The sequence below is a fragment of the Tachyglossus aculeatus genome, chromosome 13 (genome assembly GCF_015852505.1).
Source record: "Tachyglossus aculeatus isolate mTacAcu1 chromosome 13, mTacAcu1.pri, whole genome shotgun sequence".
NCBI classification, from domain to species: Eukaryota; Metazoa; Chordata; class Mammalia; order Monotremata; family Tachyglossidae; genus Tachyglossus; species Tachyglossus aculeatus.
This window is the reverse complement of record NC_052078.1, coordinates 2,351,155-2,378,949: the sequence shown is the minus strand read 5'-3', so window position 1 is coordinate 2,378,949 and position 27,795 is coordinate 2,351,155. Positions and strand designations below refer to the sequence as shown.

General features: G+C 50.5%; 1 protein-coding gene across 2 annotated transcripts in view; it reads left to right on the top strand.

The window, feature by feature from the left end:
- The first annotated feature begins 7,833 nt into the window (after positions 1 to 7,833).
- Positions 7,834 to 27,795, top strand: part of CCDC12 (coiled-coil domain containing 12) — a 31,269-nt gene continuing 11,307 nt past the window's right edge. For both annotated transcript variants that reach the window (XM_038755845.1, XM_038755846.1), the window contains exon 1: positions 7,834 to 7,943. In XM_038755845.1, coding sequence (XP_038611773.1) covers positions 7,854 to 7,943 — 90 coding nt within the window. In that variant the 5' untranslated portion in view covers positions 7,834 to 7,853. The remainder of the gene's footprint in view (positions 7,944 to 27,795) is intronic.

Below are 27,795 nucleotides of genomic sequence, written 5' to 3'. Positions count from 1 at the left end.
AGGGGGAAGCCAGGGATGTGGGCATAGGGGCAAGGGGGCAGACAGGTGGGGAGGGGGCAGACAAGGGTGTGGAGAAGTGGGGTGGGCAAGGGAGCGGGTGAGGGTTCAGGGAGAGGAGCAGAGGGGCACGGAGGCCGGGAGGGGGGCGGGCAAGGGGGCAGAAGGGGCCGGGACAGGGAAGACTGGAGGGTGGGGAGATGGGCGAGGGGGGCACGGAGGCCGGGAGGGGGAAGCCGGGGACGGGGGCAGGGGGGCGAGGGGGCAGACAGGAGGGGTGGGCGCAGACGGGGGTGTGGGGAGGTGGGCAGGGGGGCAGGAGAGGGTTCAGGGAGTTGGGCAGGGGGGCACGGAGGCCGGGAGGGCGGCGGGCAGGGGTGTGGACAGGTGGGCGGGGGGCAGGTGAGGGTTCAGGGAGCTGGGCAGGGGGGCACGGAGGCCGGGAGGGCGGCAGAGAGGTGGGCAGGGGGGCGGGGACGGGGCAGAGGGGAGTGAGGGGAGACGGGCAGGGGGGCGGGGAGGGGGCAGGCGGGGGTGGGGAGAGGTGGTCGGGGGGCAGGAGAGGGTCCAGGGAGCTGGGCAGGGGGGCACGAAGGCCTGGAGGAGGGCGGGCAGGGGTGTGGAGAGGTGGGCGGGGCGGCACGGAGAGGTGGGCAGGGGGGAAGCCAGGAGTGTGGGGGTAGAGGGGCGGGGGGGGGGGTATGGAGAGGTGGGCAGAGGGGCGAGGGGGCACACAGGAGGGGAGGGGGCAGACGGGGGTATGGAGAGGTGGGCAGGGGGGCACGGAGGTGGGCAGAGGGGCATGAAGGCCGGGAGGGGGGCAGACAGGTGGGGAGGGGGCAGACGGGGGGTGTGGGGAGGTGGGCAGGCGAGGATTCAGGGAGCTGGGCAGGGGGGCGCGGAGGCCGGGAGGGCGGCGGGCAGGGGTGTGGACAGGTGGGCAGGGGGGCAGGTGAGGGTTCAGGGAGCTGGGCAGGGGGGCACGGAGGCCGGGAGGGCGGCAGAGAGGTGGGCGGGGGGGCGGGGACGGGGCAGAGGGGAGTGAGGGGAGGTGGGCGAGGGGGGCACGGGGGCGAGGGGGCAGGCGGGCGGGCGGGCGTGTGGGGAGATGGGCGCTGAGAACAGTGCCTTGCACATAGCGAGCGCTTAATAAATGCCATTGTTATCGTTGTTATTACGGGCGAGGGGGCCAGGAGAGGGTTCGGGGAGGTGGGCAGGGGGAAGCCGGGGATGGGGGCGGGGAGGGGCCGGGACGGGGGAGAAGGAAGGGGGCGGGCAGGGGGGCCGGGGGGCAGGTGGGTGTGGGAGGGGGGGGGAGGGGGGCGGTGCCCCCCGCTCGTCACCTTGGCATAGTAGAGCATCCACAGCTCGTACAGCCGCTCGGCGGTGGCCATCTTCCCTCCGCCTCCTCCTCCTCCTCCTCCTCCGCCGCCGCCTCCTCCTGCAGGGGGCGCTGCGGGGGCCGGGCTCCCCCCGCATCCTCCGCCTCGGCCTGCAGGGGGCGCTGCGGGGGCCGGGCTCCCCCCGCATCCTCCGCCTCGGCCTGCAGGGGGCGCTGCGGGGGCCATGCTCCCTTCTCCGCCGCCTCGTCCTGCAGGGGGCGCTGCGGAGGCCGGGCTCCCCCCGCCTCCTCCGCCTCGACCTGCAGGGGGCGCTGCGGGGGCCATGCTCCCTTCTCCGCCGCCTCGTCCTGCAGGGGGCGCTGCGGAGGCCGTGCTCCCCCCCGCCTCCCCCGCCTCGTCCTGCAGGGGGCGCTGCGAGGGCCGGGGGGGCCCGAGGCCGCTACTTTCGGCAGGGGAGGGGGCGTGGCTTCGGGAAGGGCGGGGCCTAGGGAGGAGGGGCCCGAGGAAATGGGCGGGGCCTGATGGGAAGGGGCGTGGACTGAGGAAAGGGGGCGTGGACTGAGCGGGGGAGGGGGGCTGAGGAAAGGGACGGTGCCTGAAGGGAGGGGCCTGAGGAAATGGGCGGGAACAGGTGGGAAGGGGGCGGGGCCTGTTTAAAGGAGGCGTGGCCTGAGCGGGAGGGGAGGGGTCCGCGGAAGGGGGCGGGGCCTGAGGAAGTGGGCGTGCCCTGAGGAAGAGGGCGTGGTCTGGGGGAGGGGTCTGGGGAAAGGGGCGTGGCCTGAGTGGGAGGGGCTTGAGGAAAGAGGAGGGGCCTGGCGGGAAGGGGCGTGGCCTGAGGAAAATGGGCGGGCCCTGATGGGAAGTGGTTGGGACCTGGGGGAGGGGCCTGATTGGAAGGGGCGTGGCCTGAGGAAAGGGGGCGGGACCTGAGGGGCGGGGACTGAGGAAAGGGGCGAGGCCCGAGGATCAGGGGAGGGGCCTCGGGAGGAGGGGAGGGCCCTGCGCCGGGGGGCGGGGCCCGAAGAGGAAGGGGCGGGGCCTGAGGCTGGGAGGGCGGGGCCAGAGGCGGAGGGGAAGGCGGAGGGGGCGGGGCCTGGGGCCGGCCCGGGGCCTCAGCTCCTTTCCTCCTCAACCTGCGGGCGGCCCCGTCTCTCGCGTAGCCGCACCAGAAATGAGCGGTTAGCCAATGGGCGGGGCCGGAAATGGGGGGTGGAGGGAGCGGGGCCTGGAGGCACCTGCCCCGTTCCCCTCAGGCTGAGGGCGGCCCCGCCTCCCGCGCAGGCGCAGCAGGGACGGGCGGGAAGCCAGCGGGCTGGGTGTGGGGGCGGGGCTTCTCCTCAGGTTCAGGGGGCCCCGCCTCCCGCGCAGGCGCACCTGGAACTGGTGGTGAGACAGTGGGCGGGGCCGGAAATAGGGCGTGACCCGGAGGCTCCGCCCCCTTCCCCTCAGGGTGAGGGCGGGCCCGCCTCCCGCGCAGGCGCACCTGGAACGGGTGGGAAGTCTGTGGGTGTGTCCCACAGGCATTTTCTCCTCAGGCTGAGGGAGGCCCTGCCTCCTGCGCAGGCTTACCTGGAAATGGTGTTAAGCCAGTGGGCGGGACCGGAAATATGGCGTGACCCGGAGGCTCCGCCCCTTTCTCCTCAGGCTGAGGGCGGGCCCGCCTCCCGCGCAGGCGCACCAGGGACGGACGGGAAGCCCGTGGGCGTGTCCAGGGGGCTCCGCCCCTTTCTCCTCAAGCTGAGGGAGGCCCTGCCTCCTGCGCAGGCGCAGCAGGAACGGGCGGGAAAGCAACTGGGCGTGGCCGAGTGTCGGGCGTCGTTGATTGGGGCGTGGTCCGGAGGCTCCGCCCCTTTTCCCCTCAGGCTGAGGGCGGCCCCGCCTCCCGCGCAGGGGCACCTGGAACTGGTGGCAAGATGGTGGGCGGGACCGGAAATAGGGCGTGGCCCTGAGGCTCCGCCCCTTTCTCCTCAGGCTGAGGGCGGCCCCGCCTCCCGCGCAGGCGCACCAGGGACGGACGGGAAGTCCGTGGGCGTGTCCCGGGGGCTCCGCCCCTTTTCCCCTCAGGCTGAGGGAGGCCCTGCCTTCGGCGCAGGCCCAGCAGGAACGGGCGGGAAAGCAAGTGGGCGTGGCCCCACCGAGGCTCCGCCCCTTTCCCCTCAGTCTGAGGGCGGGAAGCCAGTGGGCGTGGCCGAGTTTGGGGCGTCATTGATTGGGGAGTGGTCCGGAGGCTCCGCCCCTTTTCTCCTCAGGCTGAGGGAGGCCCCACCTCCCGCGCAGGCGCAGCAGGAACGGGCGGGAAGCCTGTGGGCGGGGCCTGGGGGCGTGTCCCGGAGGCTCCGCCCCTATATCCTCAGGGCGGGGGCGTCCCCACCTTCCGCGCAGGCGCACCAGGACCGGGCGAGAGGCCAGTGGGCGGGGTTGAATGTAGGGCGTCGTTGATTGGGGCGTGCTCAGGAGGCTCCGCCCCTTTCCCTCAGGCCGAGGGCGGCCCTGCCTCCTGCGCAGGCGCACCAGGAACGGCCGGATGCCTGGGGGCGTGGCCTGAGGTCGTGTCCCTGAGGTCCCGCCCCTTACTCAGACTGAGGGTGGCCCCGCCTCCCGCGCAGGCGCACCAGGAACGGGCGGGAAGTCTGTGGGCGTGCCCGGAGGCTCCGCCCCTTTTCTCCTCAGGCTGAGGGCGGCCCCGCCTCCCGCGCAGGGGCACCAGGAACGGGCGGGAAGCCACTGGGCGTGGTCTCGGCTGAGGGAGGCCCTACCTCCTGCGCAGGCGCAGCAGGAACGGGCGGGAAAACACGTGGGCGTGGACGAGTATAGGGCGTCATTGATTGGGGCGTGGTCCGGAGGCTCCGCCCCTTTTCTCCTCAGAATGAGGGCGGCCCCGCCTTCCGCGCAGGCGCACCAGGCTACGTGGGAAGCCACTGGGCGTGGTCTGGGGCGTGGCCCGGAGGCCCCGCCCCTTTCTCCTAAGGCTGAGGGCGGCCCTGCCTCCTGCGCAGGCGCAGCAGGAACGGGCGGGAAAACAAGTGGGCGTGGCCCCCGGGGGTCCGCCCCTTTCTCCTCAGGCTGAGGGCGGCCCCGCCTCCCGCGCAGGCGCACCAGGAACGGGCGGGAAGCCAGTGGGAGTGGCCGAGTGTAGGGCGTCGTTGATTGGGGTGTGGTCGGGAGGCTCCGCCCCCTTCTCCTCAGTCCAAGGGTAGCCCCGCCTTCTGCGCAGACTTAGCAGGAAAGGGCGGGGAAGCAAGTGGGCGTGGCCGGGGAGGCCCTGCCCCCTTTTCCTCAAGCTGAAGGCCACCCCCGCCTTCTGCGCAGGCGCACTAGGAAAGGGCGGGAAGCCAGTGGGCGTGGCCGCCTGTAGGGTGCCGTTGATTGGGGCGTGGTCCGGGGACTCCGCCCCTTTTCTCCTCAGGCAGAGGGCGGCCCCGCCTTCCGCGCAGGCGCAGCAGGATCGGGCGTGGAAGCAAGTGGGCGTGGTCGGGGGGCCCCGCCCCTTTCTCCTCAAGCTGAGGGCGGCCTCCCCTCGCGCGCAGGCGCAGCAGGAAAGGGCGGGAAAGCAAGTGGGCGTGGCCCCACCGAGGCCCCGCCCCTTTCTCCTCAGGCTGAGGCGGGGGCCACTGTACTGTACGCTCGGGAGGGTACAATCTATTCATTCATTCATTCGTCATATTTATTGAGCGCTTCCTGCGTGCATGGCACTGTACTGAACGCTTGGGAGAGAGCAATCTATTCATTCATTCATTCGTCACATTTATTGAGCGCTTCCTGCGTGCAGGGCACTGTACTGAACGCTTGGGAGAGAACAATCTGTTCATTCATTCATCATATTGAGCGCTTCCTGCGTGCAGGGCACTGTACTGAACGCTTGGGAGAGAACAATCTATTCATTCATTCATTCATCATACTTATTGAGCACTTCCTGCGTGCATGGCACTGTACTGAATGCTTGGGAGAGAACAATCCATTCATTCGTCATATTGAGCATTTCCTGCGTGCATGGCACTGTACTGAACGCTTGGGAGAGAGCACTCCATTCATTCTTTCGTCATATTTATTGAGCGCTTCCTGCGCGCAGGGCACTGTACTGAACGCTTGGGAGAGAGCAATCTATTCATTCATTCATTCGTCACATTTATTGAGCGCTTCCTGCGTGCAGGGCACTGTACTGAACGCTTGGGAGAGAACAATCTGTTCATTCATTCATTCATCATATTGAGCGCTTCCTGCGTGCATGGCACTGTATTGAACGCTTGGGAGAGAACAGTCCATTCATTCATTCATCATATGTACTGAGCGTTTCCTGCATGCATGGCACTGTACTGAACGCTTGGGAGGGAACAATCTTCATTCATTCATTCATCATATTTATTGAGTGCTTTCTGCGTGCATGGCACTGTACTGAACGTTTGGGAGAGAGAACAACAGATTCATTCGTTCAGCGTATTTATTGAGCGCTTAATATTGGTATTTGTTAAGCGGTTACTAGGTGCCAAGCACTGTTCTAACAACAATAACATACTATATTAAAATCAATAACAAAAACGCAATGATATATAACACGAATAATCTAATAGGAATATAAGTGATATACATGTAATACTATATAACAGCAATAACATATTGAAAGCAATAACAAAAATGCAATAACACCAATAATCTAATATGAATATAAATGATATCAGTGTGAACTATATAACAACAATAACATACTATACTAAAATCAACAAAAATGCCATAATATATAACAAATAATCTAATATGCATGTAAATATACATGTAATACTATGCAATTACAGAATATATTAAAATCAATAACAAAAACGCAATGATATATAACACGAATAATCTAATATGAATATAAATGATATACATGTAATACTATATAACAATAACATATTAAAATCAATAATAAAAACGCAATAATATAATAACACCAATAATCTAATATGAATATAAATGATATAAGTGTAATACTATCTAACAATAGCACACTGTATTAAAATCAATAACAAAAACGCAATAATATAACACCAATAATCTAATATGAATATAAATGATATAAAAGTAATACTATATAACATTAACACAGTATATTAAAATCAGTAACAAAAACGCAATATATAACACGAATAATCTAATATTCTAATCTAATTTAATATTCTAGAAGCAGCGTGGCGCCATGGAAAGAGCCCGGGGTTTGGAGTCAGAGGTCATGGGTTCAAATCCCGGCTCTGCCATTTGTCAGCTGGGTGACTTTGGGCCAGTCACTTCACTTCTCTGGGCCTCAGTTCCCTCATCTGTAAAATGGGGATGAAGACTATGAGCCCCCCGTGGGACAATCTGATCGCCTTGTAACTCCCTCAGTGCTTAGAACAGTGCTTTGCACATAGTAAGCGCTTAATAAATGCCATCATTATAATATGAATATAAACGATATAAATGTAATACTATATAACAATAACACCATATATTAAAATCAATAACAAAAACACAATAATATATAACACAATCTAATATAAATGTAAACGATATAAATGTAATACTACATAACAATAACATACTATATAAAATCAACAACAAAACGCAATAATATATAACACGAATAATCTAATATGAATCTAAATAATATAAATGATGATGATGGCATTTATTAAGCGCTACGTGCAAAGCACTGTTCTAAGCGCTGGGGGGGGATACAAAACGATGAGGTTGTCCCACGGGGGGCTCCCAGTCTTCATCCCCATTTTCCAGATGAGGGAACTGAGGCCCAGAGAAGGGAAGTGACTTGCCCAAAGTCACACAGCAGACAAGTGGCCGGGGCGGGATTTGAACCCAGGACCTCGGACTCCAAAGCCCGGGCTCTTTCCCACTGAGCCACGCTGCTTCTCTAATGTAATAGAGAATGTAATGATATGCAACGATATAACAAATAATATAATATTGACAGAAATAATGTAAACGCAATAATGTATAATATTATTATCATTATTATACATTGTCTACTGCTATCTTATATTATCTTATATATCATTTTATGTTATATTATATTATATTGTATTATATTATTATATATTATATTATATTATATTATATTTTATATTATATTATTCTCCCCCTTTTAGACTGTGAGCCCACTGTTGGGTAGGGACTGTCTCTATGTGTTGCCAATTTGTACTTCCCAAGCGCTTAGTACAGTGCTCTGCACATAGTAAGCACTCAATAAATACGATTGATTGATTGATTGGTTGATTGATTGATTATATTATATATTATATTATACTAACTCCACGGCAAGCCGGGCCCTTCGGCTGATCGACGCTCTCGGCGATCTCCTGCCTGGGCCTGCCCCCCGCCCCCCCCACTCCCCGCGATCGGCGCTCGATGCGTCGCGTCTGGAAGGGAGGGGCCCGGAGGGAGGGGGGGAGGAAGGGGAGGTGCGCGCGCAGGCGGCCCCGCCCTTCCGGTCGCTCCTCGGCTGCTGATTGGTCCGCGCCGCGCGCGGGCGGGCAAGGCGACAAGATGGCGGCGTGCGGGTTGGGGCGGCTGGAGGAGGAGGCGCTGCGGCGCAAGGAGCGGCTCAACGCGCTCAGGGAGAAGACCGGCCGCAAGGTGAGCCGGGAACGCGCCCGCGGCGCGCATGCGCCGCGCCCCACAGCGCCCCCTGCAGCCCCCACGGCGCCCTGCCCTCTCACACCCCCATCGTCATCATAATCATCATAATAATAATGATGGCATTTATTAATAATAATAAAAATAATAATGGCATTTATTAAGCGCTTACTATGGGTCAAGCACCATTCTAAGCGGTGGGGAGATTTCAAGGTGATCAGGTTGTCCCATGGGTGGGCTCACATTAATCCCCATTTTCCAGATGAGGGAACTGAGGCCCAGAGAAGTGAAGTGACTTGCCCAAAGTCACCCAGCTGGCAATGGGCAGAGTCGGGATTTGAACCCATGACCTCTGCCTCCAAAGCCCGGGCTCTTTCCACCGAGCCACGCTGCATCATCATAATCATAGTAATGATGGCATTTGTTAATAATAATATCAATCAATCAATCGTATTTATTGAGCGCTTACTATGTGCAGAGCACTGTACTAAGCGCTTGGGAAGTACAAATTGGCAACACATAGAGACAGTCCCTACCCAACAGTGGGCTCACAGTCTAAAAGTCTAATAATAATGATGCTATTTTTTAAGCGCTTACTATGTGCCAAGCACCGTTCTAAGCGCCGGGGAGGTTACAAGGTGATCAGGTTGTCCCCCGGGGGGCTCACAGTCTTCACCCCCATTTTCCAGATGAGGTCACTGAGGCCCAGAGAAGTGAAGTGACTTGCCCAGTCACCCAGCTGACAATGGGCAGAGTCGGGATTTGAACCCATGACCTCTGACATCAAAGCCCGGGCTCTTTCCACTGAGCCACGCTGCATCATCATAATCATCATAATGATGGCATTTGTTAATAATAATAATAGTATTTATTAAGCGCTTACTATGTGCCAAGCACCGTTCTAAGCGCCGGGGAGGTTACAAGGTGATCAGGTTGTCCCCCGGGGGGCTCCCAGTCTTCACCCCCATTTTCCAGATGAGGGAACTGAGGCCCAGAGAAGTGAAGTGACTTGCCCAAAGTCACCCAGCTGACAATGGGCAGAGCCGGGATTTGAACCCATGACCTCTGACTCCAAAGCCCGGGCTCTTGCCAGTGAGCCACGCTGCATCATCATAATCATCATAATGATGGCATTTGTTAATAATAATAATAATGATGATGATGGCATTTATTAAGCGCTTACTATGTGCCAAGCACCGTTCTAAGCGCCGGGGAGGTTACAAGGTGATCAGGTTGTCCCACGGGGGGCTCCCAGTCTTCACCCCCATTTTCCAGATGAGGGAACTGAGGCCCAGAGAAGTGAAGTGACTCGCCCAAAGTCACCCAGTTGACAAGGGGCAGAGTCAGGATTAGAACCCACGCCCTCTGACGCCAAAGCCCGGGCTCTTTTCACTAAGCCACGCTCCTCCTTCAGCCCCATTTTACAGAGGAGGTCACTGAGGCACGGAGGAGGGGATAATAACGGTGGCGTTTGTTAAGCGCTTACTATGTGCCAGGCACTGTGCTAAGCGCCTGGGGGAATACAAGCCAATCGGGTTGGACACAGTCCCCGTCCCACGTGGGGCTCAGTCTCCAGCCCCATTTTACAGATGAGGCCACTGAGGCCCCCAGGATGGGAATAATAATAATAATTGTGGTAATTTAAGAAGAATAATTGTGGTATTTGTTAAGCGCTTTGCTCCTGTGTGTGTGTGTCTGAAAATGGGGTGAGGACACAGAGAAAACTTTCAGCTTCCCGTCCCACGTGGGGCTCAGTCTCTATCCCCATTTTACAGATGAGGTCACTGAGGCCCCCCAGGATGGGAAGAATAATAATAATTGTGGTATTTTAAGAAGAAAAATTGTGGTATTTGTTAAGCGCTTTGCTTGTATGTGTGTGTCTGAAAATGGGGTGAGGACACAGAGAAAACTTTCAGCTTCCCGTCCCACGTGGGCTCAGTCTCCATCCCCATTTTACAGATGAGGTCACTGAGGCCCCCAGGATGGGAATAATAATAATAATAATTGTGGTATTTTAATAGTAATAATATAATAATAATAATTGTGGTATTTAAGCGCTTAGTACAGTGCTCTGCACACAGTAAGCGCTCAATAAATACGATTGATGATGAAGAAGAAGAATTTTGGTATTTGTTAAGCGCTTTGCTTGTGTGTGTGTGTGTGTGTGTGTGTCTGAAAATGGGGTGAGGGCACAGAGAAAACTTTCAGCTTCCCTCACGTGTGTGTGTGTGTGTGTGTGTGTGTGTGTGTCTGTGAAAGTGGGAAGAGGCAGAAAACTTTCAGCTTTGCTTGTGTGTGTGTGTGTGTCTGTGAAAATGGGAAGAGAACACAAAACTTTCCACTTTGCACACGTGTGTGTGTGTGAAAGGGGAAAATGGAAAGAGAACCCACAACCGTCTCTATAGGTTGCCAACTTGTCCTTCCCAAGCGCTTAGTACAGTGCTCCGCACGTAGTAAGCGCACAAGAAATACGATTGAATAAAGAAATGAATGAACTTTCAGCTTTGCTCACGTGGGTGTGTGTGTCCGTGTGTGTCTGTGAAAGGGGAAAATGGGAAGAGAGCACACAACTTTCAGCTTTGCTCACTTGTGTGTGTGTCTCTGTGAAAGGGGGAAATGGGAAGAGAACACACAACTTTCAGCTTTGCTCACGTGTGTGTGTGTCTGTGAAAGGGGGAAATGGGAAGAGAGTACACAACTTTCAGCTCTGCTCACTTGTGTGTGTCTCTGTGAAAGGGGAAAATGGGAAGAGAGTATACAACTTTCAGCTTTGCTCACGTGTGTGTGTGTCTGTGAAAGGGGAAAATGGGAAGAGAGCACACAACTTTCAGCTTTGCTCACATCTGTGTGTGTCTGTGAAAGGGGAAAATGGGAAGAGAGTACACAACTTTCAGCTTTGCTCACTTGTGTGTGTGTCTCTGTGAAAGGGGAAAATGGGAAGAGAGCACACAACTTTCAGCTTTGCTCATGTTTGTGTCTGTGAAAGGGGAAAATGGGAAGAGAACACAACTTTCAGCTTTGTTCACGTGTGGGTGTATCTGTGTGTCTGTGAAGGGGGAAAATGGGAAGAGAACACAACTTTCAGCTTTGCTCACACGTGTGTGTCTGTGAAAGGGGAAAATGGGAAGAGAGCACACAACTTTCAGCTTTGCTCACGTGTGTGTCTGAAAGGGGGAAATGGGAAGAGATCACACAACTTTCAGCTTTGCTCACGTGTGTGTCTGTGAAAGGGGAAAATGGGAAGAGAACACACAACTTTCAGCTTTGCTCACGTGTGTGTGCATCTGTGTGTGTGAAAGGGGAAAATGGGAAGAGAGTACACAACTTTCAGCTTTGCTCACGTGTGTGTCTGTGAAAGGGGAAAATGGGAAGAGAACACACAACTTTCAGCTTTGCTTGTGTGTGTGTGTGTGTGAAAGGGAGAAATGGGAAGAGAGCACACAACTTTCAGCTTTGCTCATGTGTGTGTCTGTGAAAGGGGAAAATGGGAAGAGAGCACACAAGTTTCAGCTTTGCTCACGTTTGGGTGTATCTGTGTGTCTGTGAAAGGGAAAAATGGGAAGAGAGTACACAACTTTCAGCTTTGCTCACACGTGTGTGTCTCTGAAAGGGGAAAATGGGAAGAGAACACAACTTTCAGCTTTGCTCACACGTGTGTGTCAGTGAAAGGGGAAAATGGGAAGAGAACACACAACTTTCAGCTTTGCTCACATGTGTGTGCGTGTCTGTGAAAGGGAGAAATGGGAAGAGAGCACACAACTTTCAGCTTTGCTCACGTGTGTGTCTGTGAAAGGGGAAAATGGGAAGAGAGTACACAACTTTCAGCTTTGCTCACTTGTGTGTGTGTGTGTGTCTGTGAAAGGGGGTAATGGGAAGAGAGAACACAACTTTCAGCTTTGTTCACGTGTGTGTGTGTCTGTGAAAGGGGAAAATGGGAAGAGAGTACACAACTTTCAGCTTTGCTCACGTGTGTGTGCCTGTGAAAGGGGAAAATGGGAAGAGAGTACACAACTTTCAGCTTTACTCACGTGTGTGTCTGTGAAAGGGGGAAATGGGAAGAGAACACACAACTTTCAGCTTTGCTCACGTGTGTGTGTTTCTGTGAAAGGGGGATATGGGAAGAGAGCCCACAACTTTCAGCTTTGCTCACATGTGTGTGTCCGAGTGTGTCTGTGAAAGGGGGAAATGGGAAGAGCACGCAACTTTCTGGTTTGCTTACGTGTGTGTGTCTGTGAAAGGGGAAAATGGGAAGAGAGCACACAACTTTCAGCTTTGCTCATGTATGTGTGTCTGTGAAAGGGGAAAATGGGAAGAACGCACACAACTTTCAGCTTTGCTCATGTGTGTGTCTGTGAAAGGGGAAAATGGGAAGAGAGTACACAACTTTCAGCTTTGCTCACGTGTGTGTGTGCGTGTCTGTGAAAGGGAGAAATGGGAAGAGAGCACACAACTTTCAGCTTTGCTCATGTGTGTGTCTGTGAAAGGGGAAAATGGGAAGAGAGTACACAACTTTCAGCTTTGCTCACGTGTATGTGTCTCTGTGAAAGGGGAAGATGGGATGAGAACACACAACTTTCAGCTTTGCTCACGTGTGTGTGTGTCTGTGAAAGGGGGAAATGGGAAGAGAGTACACAACTTTCAGCTTTGCTCACGTGTGTGTGTGCGTGTCTGTGAAAGGGAGAAATCGGAAGAGAGCACACAACTTTCAGCTTTGCTCATGTGTGTGTCTGTGAAAGGGGAAAATGGGAAGAGAGTACACAACTTTCAGCTTTGCTCACGTGTGTGTGTGTGTCTCTGAAAGGGGAAAATGGGAAGAGAACACACAACTTTCAACTTTGCTCATGTGTGTGTGTGTCTGTGAAAGGGGAAAATGGGAAGAGAGCCCACAACTTTCAGCTTTGCTCACGTGTGTGTGTGTGTGTGTCTGTGAAAGGGGAAAATAGGAAGAGAACACACAACTTTCAGCTTTGCTCCTGTGTGTGTCTCTGTGAAAGGGGAAAATGGGAAGAGAACACACAACTTTCAGCTTTGCTCACGTGTGTGTCTGTGAAAGGGGAAAATGGGAAGAGAGCACACAACTTTCAGCTTTGCTCGTGTGTGTCTGTGAAAGGGGAAAATGGGAAGAGAGCACACAACTTTCAGCTTTGCTCACGTGTGTGTGTCTCTGTGAAAGGGGAAAATGGGAAGAGAGCACACAACTTTCAGCTTTGCTCACGTGTGTGTGTGTGTGTGTCTGTGAAAGGGGAAAATGGGAAGAGAGCACAACTTTCAGCTTTGCTCGTGTGTGTCTGTGAAAGGGGAAAATGGGAAGAGAACACACAACTTGCAGCTTTGCTCATGTGTGTTTGTGAAAGGGGAAAATGGGAAGAGAACACACAACTTTCAGCTTTGCTCACGTGTGTGTGCGTGTTTGTGAAAGGGAGAAATGGGAAGAGAGCACACAACTTTCAGCTTTGCTCATGTGTGTGTGAAAGGGGAAAATGGGAAGAGAGTACACAACTTTCAGCTTTGCTCACATGTGTGAGTGTCTGTGAAAGGGGAAAATGGGAAGAGAACACACAACTTTCAGCTTTGCTCATGTGTGTGTGTCTGTGAAAGGGGAAAATGGGAAGAACGCACACAACTTTCAGCTTTGCTCATGTGTGTGTCTGTGAAAGGGGAAAATGGGAAGAGAGTACACAACTTTCAGCTTTGCTCACGTGTGTGTGTGTGTGTTTTTCTGTGAAAGGGGGAAATGGGAAGAGAGCCCACAACTTTCAGCTTTGCTCACGTGTGTGTGTGTGTGTGTCTGAAAGGGAGAAATGGGAAGAGAGCACACAACTTTCAGCTTTGCTCACGTGTGTGTGTGTGTGTCTGTGAAAGGGGAAAATGGGAAGAGAACACAACTTTCAGCTTTGCTCACGTGTGTGTGTATGTGTGTCTGTGAAAGGGGAAAATGGGAAGAGAGCCCACAACTTTCAGCTTTGCTCACATGTGTGTGTCCTAGTGTGTCTGTGAAAGGGGAAAATGGGAAGAGAGCACACAACTTCCTGCTTTGCTCACGTGTGTGTGTCTGTGTGTGCCTGTGAAAAGGGAAAATAGGAAGAGAACACACAACTTTCAGCTTTGCTCCTGTGTGTGTCTCTGTGAAAGGGGAAAATGGGAAGAGAACACACAACTTTCAGCTTTGCTCACGTGTGTGTGTGTCTGTGAAAGGGGAAAATGGGAAGAGAGTACACAACTTTCAGCTTTGCTTACGTGTGTGTTTGTGAAAGGGGAAATGGGAAGAGAGTACACAACTTTCAGCTTTGCTCACGTGTGTGTCTGTGAAAGGGGGAAATGGGAAGAGAACACACAACTTTCAGCTTTGCTCACGTGTGTGTGTTTCTGTGAAAGGGGGAAATGGGAAGAGAGCCCACAACTTTCAGCTTTGCTCACGTGTGTGTGTGCGTGTCTGTGAAAGGGAGAAATGGGAAGAGATCACTCAACTTTCAGCTTTGTGTGTGTCTGTGAAAGGGGAAAATGGGAAGAGAGTACACAACTTTCAGCTTTGCTCACGTGTGTGTGTGTGTGTGTCTCTGTGAAAGGGGAAAATGGGAAGAGAGCACACAACTTTCAGCTTTGCTCACATGTGTGTGTGCGTGTCTGTGAAAGGGAGAAATGGAAGAGAGCACACAACTTTCAGCTTTGCTCATGTGTGTGTCTGTGAAAGGGGAAAATGGGAAGAGAACACACAACTTTCAGCTTTGCTCATGTGTGTGTGTCTGTGAAAGGGGAAAATGGGAAGAACACACACAACTTTCAGCTTTGCTCATGTGTGTGTCTGTGAAAGGGGAAAATGGGAAGAGAGTACACAACTTTCAGCTTTGCTCACGTGTGTGTGTGTGTTTCTGTGAAAGGGGGAAATGGGAAGAGAGCACACAACTTTCAGCTTTGCTTATGTGTGTGTCTGTGAAAGGGGAAAATAGGAAGAGAGTACACAACTTTCAGCTTTGCTCACGTGTGTGTGTCTGTGAAAGGGGGAAATGGGAAGAGAGTACACAACTTTCAGCTTTGCTCACGTGTGTGTGTGTGTCTGTGAAAGGGGGTAATGGGAAGAGAGAACACAACTTTCAGCTTTGTTCACGTGTGTGTGTGTCTGTGAAAGGGGAAAATGGGAAGAGAGTACACAACTTTCAGCTTTGCTCACGTGTGTGTGCCTGTGAAAGGGGAAAATGGGAAGAGAGTACACAACTTTCAGCTTTGCTCACGTGTGTGTGTGTGTGTGTGTGTCTGTGAAAGGGGAAAATAGGAAGAGAACACACAACTTTCAGCTTTGCTCCTGTGTGTGTCTCTGTGAAAGGGGAAAATGGGAAGAGAACACACAACTTTCAGCTTTGCTCACGTGTGTGTGTGTCTGTGAAAGGGGAAAATGGGAAGAGAGTACACAACTTTCAGCTTTGCTTACGTGTGTGTTTGTGAAAGGGGAAATGGGAAGAGAGTACACAACTTTCAGCTTTGCTCACGTGTGTGTCTGTGAAAGGGGGAAATGGGAAGAGAACACACAACTTTCAGCTTTGCTCACGTGTGTGTGTTTCTGTGAAAGGGGGATATGGGAAGAGAGCCCACAACTTTCAGCTTTGCTCACATGTGTGTGTCCGAGTGTGTCTGTGAAAGGGGGAAATGGGAAGAGCACGCAACTTTCTGGTTTGCTTACGTGTGTGTGTCTGTGAAAGGGGAAAATGGGAAGAGAACACACAACTTTCAGCTTTGCTCATGTATGTGTGTCTGTGAAAGGGGAAAATGGGAAGAACGCACACAACTTTCAGCTTTGCTCATGTGTGTGTCTGTGAAAGGGGAAAATGGGAAGAGAGTACACAACTTTCAGCTTTGCTCACGTGTGTGTGTGCGTGTCTGTGAAAGGGAGAAATGGGAAGAGAGCACACAACTTTCAGCTTTGCTCATGTGTGTGTCTGTGAAAGGGGAAAATGGGAAGAGAGTACACAACTTTCAGCTTTGCTCACGTGTATGTGTCTCTGTGAAAGGGGAAGATGGGATGAGAACACACAACTTTCAGCTTTGCTCACGTGTGTGTGTGTCTGTGAAAGGGGGAAATGGGAAGAGAGTACACAACTTTCAGCTTTGCTCACGTGTGTGTGTGCGTGTCTGTGAAAGGGAGAAATCGGAAGAGAGCACACAACTTTCAGCTTTGCTCATGTGTGTGTCTGTGAAAGGGGAAAATGGGAAGAGAGTACACAACTTTCAGCTTTGCTCACGTGTGTGTGTGTGTGTCTCTGAAAGGGGAAAATGGGAAGAGAACACACAACTTTCAACTTTGCTCACATGTGTGTGTGTGTCTGTGAAAGGGGAAAATGGGAAGAGAGCCCACAACTTTCAGCTTTGCTCACGTGTGTGTGTGTGTGTGTGTGTGTGTCTGTGAAAGGGGAAAATAGGAAGAGAACACACAACTTTCAGCTTTGCTCCTGTGTGTGTCTCTGTGAAAGGGGAAAATGGGAAGAGAACACACAACTTTCAGCTTTGCTCACGTGTGTGTGTGTCTGTGAAAGGGCAAAATGGGAAGAGAGCACACAACTTTCAGCTTTGCTCGTGTGTGTCTGTGAAAGGGGAAAATGGGAAGAGAACACACAACTTTCAGCTTTGCTCATGTGTGTGTCTGTGAAAGGGGAAAATGGGAAGAGAACACAACTTTCTGCTTTGCTCACGTGTGTGTTTGTGTGTGCCTGTGAAAGGGGAAAATGGGAAGAGAACACACAACTTTCAGCTTTGCTCACGTGTGTGTGTCTGTGAAAGGGGAAAGTGGGAAGAGAACACACAACTTTCAGCTTTGCTCATGTGTGTGTGTGTGTCTGTGAAAGGGGAAAATGGGAAGAGAGTACACAACTTTCAGCTTTGCTCACGTGTGTGTGTGTGTGTGTGTCTGTGAAAGGGGAAAATGGGAAGAGAGTACACAACTTTCAGCTTTGCTCACGTGTGTGTGTCTGTGAAAGGGGAAAATGGGAAGAGAACACACAACTTTCAGCTTTGCTCACGTGTGTGTGTCTCTGTGAAAGGGGAAAATGGGAAGAGAACACACAACTTTCAGCTTTGCTCACGTGTGTGTGTGCGTGTGTGTGTGTGTGTGAAAGGGGGAAGAGGACAGAGAAAACTTTCACCTGTGCTCATGGGTGTGTTTGTGTGTGTGTGTGTGTGTCTGTGAAAGTGGAAAGAGGACAGAGAGAACTTTCAGCTTTGCCCGCAAACCCACTTGTCACGGATGTCATGTAAATTAAAACTCCGTCATGCCGACACTTTCCAAGCGCTTAGTACAGTGCTCTGCACACAGTAAGCGCTCAATAAATACGTTTGAATGAATGAATGACCACAACGCCTCAGTTCCCTCATCTGTAAAATGGGGGTGAAGACTGTGAGCCCCATCTGAGCCCAGGGGCTCGGATTAGCTTGTATCTACCCCAATGCTTAGTGATGATGATAATAATAATAATAATGATTATTATTATTGTATAATTATAATAATAATATAATAATAATGCCAATTATTATTAGTATTTATGAAGCAGCATGGCTCCGTGGAAAGAGCCCGGGATTGGGAGTGAGAGATCATGGGTTCTAATCCTGGCTCCTCCACATGTCAGCTGTGTGACCTTGGGCAAGTTACTTCCCTTCTCTGTGCCTCAGTTGCCTCATCTGTAAAATGGGGAGGAAGACTGTACTTCCCAAGCGCTTAGTACAGTGCTCTGCACGCAGTAAGCGCTCAATAAATACCATTGAATGAATGAATGAATGAATGAATGTGAGCCCCTCGTGGGACAACCTGATCACCTTGTAACTATTCCAGCACTTAGAACGGTGCTTGGCACATAGTAAGCGCTTAATAAATGCCATCATTATTAGTATTATTATTCTCTGTGCCTCAGTTGCCTCATCTGTAAAATGGGGAGGAAGACCGTGAGCCCCCCGTGGGACAACCTGATCACCTTGTAACTATTCCAGCACTTAGAACAGTGCTTTGCACATAGTAAGCGCTTAATAAATGCCATTATTATTATTATTATTATTCTCTGTGCCTCAGTTGCCTCATCTGTAAAATGGGAATGAAGACTGTGAGCCCCACATGGGACAACCTGATCACCTTGTAACCATTCCAGCACTTAGGAGGGTGCTTTGCACATAGTAAGCGCTTAATAAATGCCATCATTATTATTATTATTCTCTATGCCTCAGTTGCCTCATCTGTAAAATGGGGAGTAAGACTGAGCCCCATGCCATTATTATTATTCTTCTCTGTGCCTCAGTTGCCTCATCTGTAAAATGGGGAGGAAGACTGTGAGCCCCACGTGGGACAACCTGATCACCTTGTAACTATTCCAGCACTTAGAAGGGTGCTTGGCACATAGTAAGTGCTTAATAAATGCCATTATTATTCTCTGTGCCTCAGTTGCCTCATCTGTAAAATGGGGAGTAAGACTGAGCCCCATGCCATTATTATTATTATTATTATTATTATTCTCTGTGCCTCAGTTGCCTCATCTGTAAAATAGGGAGGCAGACTGTGAGCCCCCCGTGGGACAACCTGATCACCTTGTAATTATTCCAGCACTTAGAAGGGTGCTTTGCACATAGTAAGCGATTAATAAATGCCATCATTATTATTATTATTCTCCGTGCCTCAGTTGCCTCATCTGTAAAATGGGGAGGAAGACTGAGCCCCATGCCATTATTATTATTATTATTATTCTCTGTGCCTCAGTTGCCTCATCTGTAAAATGGGGAGGAAGACTGTGAGCCCCACATGGGACAACCTGATCACCTTGTAACTATTCCAGCACTTAGAAGGGTGTTTTGCACATAGTAAGCACTTAATAAATGCCATTATTATTATTATTCTCTGTGCCTCAGTTGCCTCATCTGGAAAATGGGGAGTAAGACTGAGCCCCATGCCATTATTATTATTATTATTATTCTCTGTGCCTCAGTTGCCTCATCTGGAAAATGGGGAGGAAGACTGTGAGCCCCACGTGGGACAAACTGATCACTTTGTAACTATTCCAGCACTTAGAAAGGTGCTTTGCACATAGTAAGCGCTTAATAAATGCCATTATTATTATTATTCTCTGTGCCTCAGTTCCCTCATCTGTAAAACGGGGAGTAAGACTGAGCCCCACTTGGGACAACCTGATCACCTTGTAACTATTCCAGCACTTAGAAGGGTGCTTGGCACATAGTAAGCGCTTAATAAATGCCATTATTATTCTCTGTGCCTCAGTTGCCTCATCTGTAAAATGGGGAGTAAGACTGAGCCCCATGCCATTATTATTATTATTATTATTCTCTGTGCCTCTGTTGCCTCATCTGTAAAATAGGGAGGAAGACTGTGAGCCCCCCGTGGGACAACCTGATCACCTTGTAACTATTCCAGCACTTAGAAGAGTGTTTTGCACATAGTAAGCGCTTAATAAATGCCATTATTATTATTATTCTCTGTGCCTCCGTTCCCTCATCTGTAAAACGGGGAGTAAGACTGAGCCCCATGCCATTATTATTATTATTATTATTCTCTGTGCCTCAGTTGCCTCATCTTTAAAATGGGGAGGAAGACTGTGAGCCCCACGTGGGACAACCTGATCACCTTGGAACTATTCCAGCACTTAGAAGGGTGCTTGGCACATAGTAAGCGCTTAATAAATGCCATTATTATTATTATTCTCTGTGCCTCAGTTGCCTCATCTGTAAAATGGGGAGGAAGACTGTGAGCCCCATGCCATCATTATTATTATTATTATTATTATTATTCTCTGTGCCTCAGTTCCATCATCTATAAAATGGGGAGTAAGACTGAGCCCCATGCCATTATTATTATCATTATTATTATTATTATTATTATTATCATTCTCTGTGCCTCAGTTGCCTCATCTGGAAAATGGGGCTGAAGACTGTGAGCCCCACGTGGGACAACCTGATCACCTTGTAACTATTCCAGCACTTAGAACGGTGCTCGGCACATAGTAAGCGCTTAATAAATGCCATTATTATTATTATTATTATTATTATTATTATTATTATTATTATTATTGCTATTATTATTATTATTATTATAGAATCCACATCCTCTGACTCCCAAGCCCGGGCTCTTCTCCTACTGTAGCCCGTGAGCCCGGTGTGGGCAGGGAATGGGTCCGTTTACGGTCCCGCTTTTCCAAGCGCTCAGTCCAGTGCCCTTTGGGATACAACTGCATGAATCATGAATAATAATGGCATTAATAATTAATAAATTATTATTAATAATTAATAACGGCAATAATACATGGGATGGAATGGATTTTTTTCCGGTTTTTAACCCCGGGGAGGCCAGTTTGGGCCTCCCCGCCCCCCTCCGTCCTCCTGGGGTGACATTTAAAGTGTGGAAGCGGGAGAGGAACTGCTGTTGCTGGGGAGGAGATAAAATCTGCGGTTTGTTCTTGCAGGGCAGGAAATCACACCCAAGCTGCCCGAGTCCCCCCCAACTCCTCCCCGTCAGCAAGGACGTCCGGCCCGCGCTCAATAATAATAATAATCATCATCATCATCATCATCATCAATCGTATTTATTGAGCGCTTACTGTGTGCAGAGCACTGGACTAAGCGCTTGGGAAGAACAAATAGAGACAGTCCCTACCCGACAGTGGGCTCACGGTCTAAGTGGGGGAGACAGAGAACAAAACCAAACATACTAACAAAATAAAATAGACTAGATAGGTACAAATAAAATAAATAAATAAATAAATAGAGTAAAAAATATGCACAAACATGGTATTTGTTAAGGGCTTACTATGTGCCGAGCACTGTTCTAACCGCTGGCTGATGATAATGATGATGATGGCGTTTATTAAGCGCTTACTATGTGCAAAGCACCGTTCTAAGCGCCGGGGAGGTTACCAGGTGATCAGGTTGTCCCACGGGGGGCTCCCGGTCTTCAGCCCCATTTGACAGATGAGGTCACTGAGGCCCAGAGAAGTGAAGTGACTTGCCCAAAGCCACCCAGCTGACAAGTGGAGGAGCCGGGATTTGAACCCATGACCTCTGACTCCAAAGCCCATGTACTTTCCACTGAGCCACGCTGCTTCTCATGATGATGATGATGATGATGGCGTTTATTAAGCGCTTACTATGTGCAAAGCACCGTTCTAAGCGCTGGGGAGGTTACAAGGGGATCAGGTTGTCCCACGGGGGGCTCACGGTCTTCATCCCCATTTTCCAGATGAGGGAACTGAGGCCCAGATAATGATGATGATGGCATTTACTAAGCGCTTCCTATGTGCAAAGCACTGTTCTAAGCACTGGGTATGTTACAAGGTGATCAGGGTGTCCCACGTGGGGCTCACAGTCTCAATCCCCATATTACAGATGAGGTAACTGAGGCACAGAGAAGTGAAGTGACTTGCCCAAAGTCACACAGCTGACAATTGGTGGAGCGGGTTTTGAACCCATGACCTCTGACTCCAAAGCCCGTGCTCTTCTCCACTGAGCCGCACAGATAAGTCACATAGCGCTTAACAAATGCCAGAATAATAATAATAATAACTATTATTATTATTATTATTATTAAGTGACTTGCCCAAAGTCACACAGCGGACAATTGGCGGAGCCGAGATTTGAACCCATGACTTCGGACTCCAAAGCCCGGGCTCTTTCCACTGAGCCACGCTGCTTCTCAAGCTCATCAGGTTGTCCCCCGTGAGGCTCCCAGTCTTCATCCCCATTTTCCAGATGAAGTCACTGAGGCAGAGAGAATAATAATAATAATGATGGTATTTGTTAAGCGCTTATTATGTGCCAAGGACTGTTCTAAGCACTGGGGGGGATACAAGGTGATCAGGTTGTCCAACGTGAGGCTCCCAGTCTTCATCCCCATTTTCCAGATGAGGTCACTGAGGCACAGAGAATAATAATAATAATGATGGTATTGGTTAAGCGCTTATTATGTGCCAAGGACTGTTCTAAGCCCTGGGGGGGATACAAGGTGATCAGGTTGTCCAACGTGAGGCTCTCAGTCTTCATCCCCATTTTCCAGACGAGGTCACTGAGGCACAGAGAATAATAATAATAATAATGGTATTTGTTAAGCGCTTATTATGTGCCAAGGACTGTTCTAGGCCCTGGGGGGGATACAAGGTGATCAGGTTGTCCAACGTGAGGCTCTCAGTCTTCATCCCCATTTTCCAGACGAGGTCACTGAGGCACAGAGAATAATAATAATAATAATGGTATTTGTTAAGCGCGTACTATGTGTCAAGCACTGTTCTAAGCGCTGGAGGGGGGGCGATACAAGGTGATCAGGTTGTCCCCCATGAGGCTCACAGTCTTCATCCCCATTTTCCAGATGAGGTCACTGAGGCACAGAGAATAATAATAATAGTGATGGTATTTGTTACAGACGAGGTCACTGAGGCAGAGAGAATAATAATAATAATGATGGTATTTGTTAAGCGCTTATTATGTGCCAAGGACTGTTCTAAGCACTGGGGGGGATACAAGGTGATCAGGTTGTCCAACGTGAGGCTCACAGTCTTCATCCCCATTTTCCAGATGAGGTCACTGAGGCACAGAGGATAATAATAATAATGATGGTATTTGTTAAGTGCGTACTATGTGCCAAGCACCATTCTAAGCGCAGCGGGGGGCTGGGGGGGGATACAAGGTGATCAGGTTGTCCCCCGTGAGGCTCACAGTCTTCATCCCCATTTTCCAGAGGAGGTCACTGAGGCACAGAGAATAATAATAATAATGATGGTATTTGTTAAGCGCACACTATATGCCAAGCACCGTTCTAAGCGCTGGCGGGGGATACAAGGTGATCAGGTTGTCTCCTGTGGGGCTCAGTCTTCATCCCCATTTGACAGATGAGGTCACTGAGGCCCAGAGAAGTGAAGCGACTCGCCCAAAGTCACCCAGCTGACAAGGGGCGGAGCCGGGATTGGAACCCACGACCTCTGACTCCCAAGCCCGGGCTCTCTCCGCTGAGCCGCGCTGCTTCTCTGTTATAATTGTGGTATTTTTTAAGCGCGTTCTAGGCGCCAGGCACTGTATTAAACACTGAGATATACACGCTGATCAGGTGGGGCTCACTGTCCTCATCCCCGCTTTCCAGATGAGGGAACCGAGGCCCAGAGAGGCGAAGCGACTCGCCCAGGGTCACCCAGCAGAGCCGGGATGCGAACCCGTGACCCTAGACTGATGGGCCGACCCGGGTGCGTGCCCGATCGCCCTCCTGTCTAAGACCCGTGCCCGCTTCGGTTAGCTCTGGGCGCCCAGTCGCGGAAAATGCCAGCCTCGGGGTCGTACGGAGAAGGAAAACGCTTAAGGCGAGGCCGGCGTGGGCACGGGACGGGCACGCCATCCCGGCCTCCCGGAGCGGGACGCCCCGGGACAACAGGGACGCCCCGGGACAACAGGGCCCCGAGGAGGAGGAGGAAGAGGGCGGAGAGCAGGAGGAAGTAAGGGCAGGGAGGAACTGGGGCATTATTGTTTGTGGTCTCATACTGCAAAACTCCGCTGTGTAGGTCGCCCTCTTTCTCTAAATCGGGCCACCTCGCTGACCAGTTTTACCTCCCCAAGTCTGGCAGGATCCAAACCCCATTGGGCCATTCTTTTTTTTTTTTTCCTCTCTTTCCCCCTCCTTCTTCCTTTCTCCCCCTCCAGCTCCCTCTCCCTCCTTCCCTCTTCCTCTCTTCCCTGTCTCTCTCCCTCCAGCTCTCTCTCCCTCTTTCCTTCCTCCCTCTCTTTCCTTCCTCTCCGTCCTCCTCTCTTTCCCTCCATCTCCCTCTCCCTTCCTTAATTTCCCTCTCTTTACCTCCCTCTCCGTCTCACTCTCTTTCCTTCCCTCTCTTCCCCTTCTTTCCCTGTCTCTCTCCCTCTCCCTCTCTTTCCTTCCTCTCCCTCCTCCTCTCTCTCCCTCCAGCTCCCTCTCCCTTCCTACATTTCCCTCTTTCCCTCCATCTCCCTCCCGCTCTCTCTCCCCCTTTCCTCCATCTTCCTCTCTTCCCTTCCCTCTTTCTCTCTTCCCTGTCTCTCTCCTCCAGCTCTCTCTCCCTCTCTTTCCTTCCTCTCCCTCCTCCTCTCTCTCCCTCCATCTCCCTCTCCCTTCCTCCATTTCCCTCTCTTTCCCTCCATCTCTTTCCTTCCCTCTCTTCCCTGTCTCTCCCCCTTTCCTCCCTTTCCCTCTCTTTCCTTCCTTCTCCCTCCTCCACTCTCTCCCTCCATCTTCCTCTCCCTTCCTCCCTTTCCCTCCATCTCCCTCTCTTTCCTTCCTCTCTCTCCCTGTCTCTCTCCACCATCTCTTGCTTCTTTCATCTCCCTCTCCCCCCATCTCCGTCTCCCTCTTCCTCACTCCATCTTTCTCTCCCTCGCTCATCCATCTCTTTCCAGCTTGTACTTCCCAAGCGCTTAGTACAGTGCTCTGCACACAGTAAGCGCTCAATAAATACGATTGATTGATTTCCATCCTCTCCCTCACTCCCTCCCACCTTCTCTCACTCTTTTTTTGTTTCATCTCCCTCACTCCATCTCTTTCTCCCTCTTTCATCCCTCTCCCTCCGTCCTCTCCCTCTCTCCCACCATCTCTTGCTCCTTCTTTCTTTCATCTCCCTCTCCCTCATTCCATCTTTTTCTCCCTCTCTCATCCACCTCCCGCTCTTTCCTTCCTCTCCCTCTTCCTCTCTCTCCCTGTCTCTGTCCCCCTCTCTCTCCCTTTCCTTCTCTTCCCCTCCATCTCCCTCCCTCTTCCTCTCTTTCCTTCCTCTCCCTCCCCTTTCCTCCATTTTCCTCTTTCCCTCCATCTCTGTCCTCTCTCTCTGCCTCTATTTCCCTCCCATCAATCAATCAATCGTATTTATTGAGCGCTTACTGTGTGCAGAGCACTGTACTAAGCGCTTGAGAGCACCTCAAGGATCACGGGATAGTAGATAAAGCACCGGCCTGGGAATGAAAAGGTCATGGGTTCTAGTCTCGGCTCCGCCACTTGTCTACTGTGTGACCTTGGGCAAGTCACTCTACTTCTCTGCGCTTCAGTTCCGTCCTCTGTAAAATGGGGATCGAGACCGTGAGCCCCACGTGGGGCGGGGTCCATGTCCAATCCGATTTTCTCGTCTCCTCCCCAGCGCTTAGTACAGTGCCTGGCACAGAGTAGGCGCTTAACAAATACCACAATTATCGTTATGAAAAGCGGCATAGCTTAGTGGATAGGGCATGAGCTTGGGAGTCAGAAGGACCCGAGTTCTAATCCCGGCTCCTCCCCCTGTCTGCTGTGTGACCTTGGGCAAGCCGCTTCGCTTCTCCGTGCCTCAGTTACCTCATCTGTAAAAAAAAAAAAATGGGAATGAAGATCGTGAGCCCCACGTGGGACAGGGATTGTGTCCAACCTGATTTAACTTGTATCTGCCCCAGTGCTTAGAACAGTGCGTGACACATCATCAGCCCTGAATAAAGTAAGCGTGAAAGAAATACCCTTGATTTTTTTTAAATGGTATTTAATAATAATAATGATAATGGCATTAAGCGCTTTCTATTCATTCATTCATTCAATCGTATTTATTGAGCGCTTACTGTGTGCAGAGCACTGTACTAAGCGCTTGGGAAGGGCAAGTTGGCAACATATAGAGACGGTCCCTTCCGGACAATGGGCTCAAAGTCTAGAAAGCCAAGCACTGTTCTAAGCGCCGGGGAGGTTGATCAGGTTGTCCCCCTGGGGGCTCACAGTCTTCACCCCCATTTGACAGATGAGGGAACTGAGGCCCAGAGAAGTGAAGTGACTTGCCCAAAGTCACCCAGCTGACAATTGGCGGAGCCGGGACTTGAACCCACGACCAAGCCCGGGCTCTTTATATCAATCAATCAATCAATCAATCGTATTTATTGAGCGCTTACTATGTGCAGAGCACTGTACTAAGCGCTTGGGAAGTACAAATTGGCAACATATAGAGACAGCCCCTACCCAACAGTGGGCTCACAGTCTAAAAAGGGGAGACAGAGAACAAAACCAAACATACTAACAAAATAAAATAAATAGAATAGCTATGTACAAGTAAAATAAATAAATAAATAAATAATATGTGCATTTAGCTTTCATTCTATTTATTCTGACAACTTGACACCCGTCCACATGTTTTGTTTTGTTGCCCATCTCCCCCTTCTAGACCGTGAGCCCGTTGTTGGGTAGGGACCGTCTCTATATGTTGCCGACTTGGACTTCCCAAGCGCTTAGTACAGTGCTCTGCACACACTAAGCGCTCAATAAATACCATTGAATGAATGAATGAATCTATCTGTGTATGAGAGATTGCACAGATTTATTGCTTTTTATTTTACTTGTACACACTTACTATTCTATTTATTTTGTTAATGCTGTGCATTTAGCTTTCATTCTATTTATTCTGATGACTTGACACCAGTCCACATGTTTTGTTTTGTTGCCTGTCTCCCCCTTCTAGACCGTGAGCCCACTGTTGGGTAGGGACCGCCTCTATATGTCGCCGACTTGTACTTCCCAAGCGCTTAGTACAGTGCTCTGCACACAGTAAGCGCTCAATAAATACGATTGAATGAATGAATGAATCTATCTATCTCTATCATCTATCTATCTGTGTATGAGAGATTGCACAGATTTATTACTCTTTATTTTACTTGAACATACGTACTATTCTATTTATTTTGTTAATGCTATGCATTTAGCTTTCATTCTATTTATTCTGACAACTTGACACCCGTCCACGTGTTTTGTTGCCTGTCTCCCCCTTCTAGACTGTGAGCCCACTTTTGGGTAGGGACCGTCTCTATATGTTGCCAATTTGTACTTCCCAAACGCTTAGTCCAGTGCTCTGCACACAGTAAGCGCTCAATAAATACCATTGAATGAATGAATGAATCTATCTGTGTATGAGAGATTGCACAGATTTAGTACTCTTTATTTTACTTGTACACACTTACTATTCTATTTATTTTGTTAATGATGTGCATTTAGCGTTCATTCTATTTATTCTGATGACTTGACACCAGTCCACATGTTTTGTTTTGTTGCCTGTCTCCCCCTTCTAGACCGTGAGCCCACTGTTGGGTAGGGACCGCCTCTATATGTCGCCGACTTGTACTTCCCAAGCGCTTAGTACAGTGCTCTGCACACAGTAAGCGCTCAATAAATACGATTGAATGAATGAATGAATCTATCTATCTATCTCTATCATCTATCTATCTGTGTATGAGAGATTGCACAGATTTATTACTCTTTATTTTACTTGAACATACGTACTATTCTATTTATTTTGTTAATGCTATGCATTTAGCTTTCATTCTATTTATTCTGACAACTTGACACCCGTCCACGTGTTTTGTTGCCTGTCTCCCCCTTCTAGACTGTGAGCCCACTTTTGGGTAGGGACCGTCTCTATATGTTGCCAATTTGTACTTCCCAAACGCTTAGTCCAGTGCTCTGCACACAGTAAGCGCTCAATAAATACCATTGAATGAATGAATGAATCTATCTGTGTATGAGAGATTGCACAGATTTATTACTCTTTATTTTACTTGTACACACTTACTATTCTATTTATTTTGTTAATGATGTGCATTTAGCGTTCATTCTATTTATTCTGATGACTTGACACCAGTCCACATGTTTTGTTTTGTTGCCTGTCTCCCCCTTCTAGACCGTGAGCCCACTGTTGGGTAGGGACCGCCTCTATATGTCGCCGACTTGTACTTCCCAAGCGCTTAGTACAGTGCTCTGCACACAGTAAGCGCTCAATAAATACGATTGAATGAATGAATGAATCTATCTATCTCTATCATCTATCTGTGTATGAGAGATTGCACAGATTTATTACTCTTTATTTTACTTGTACACACT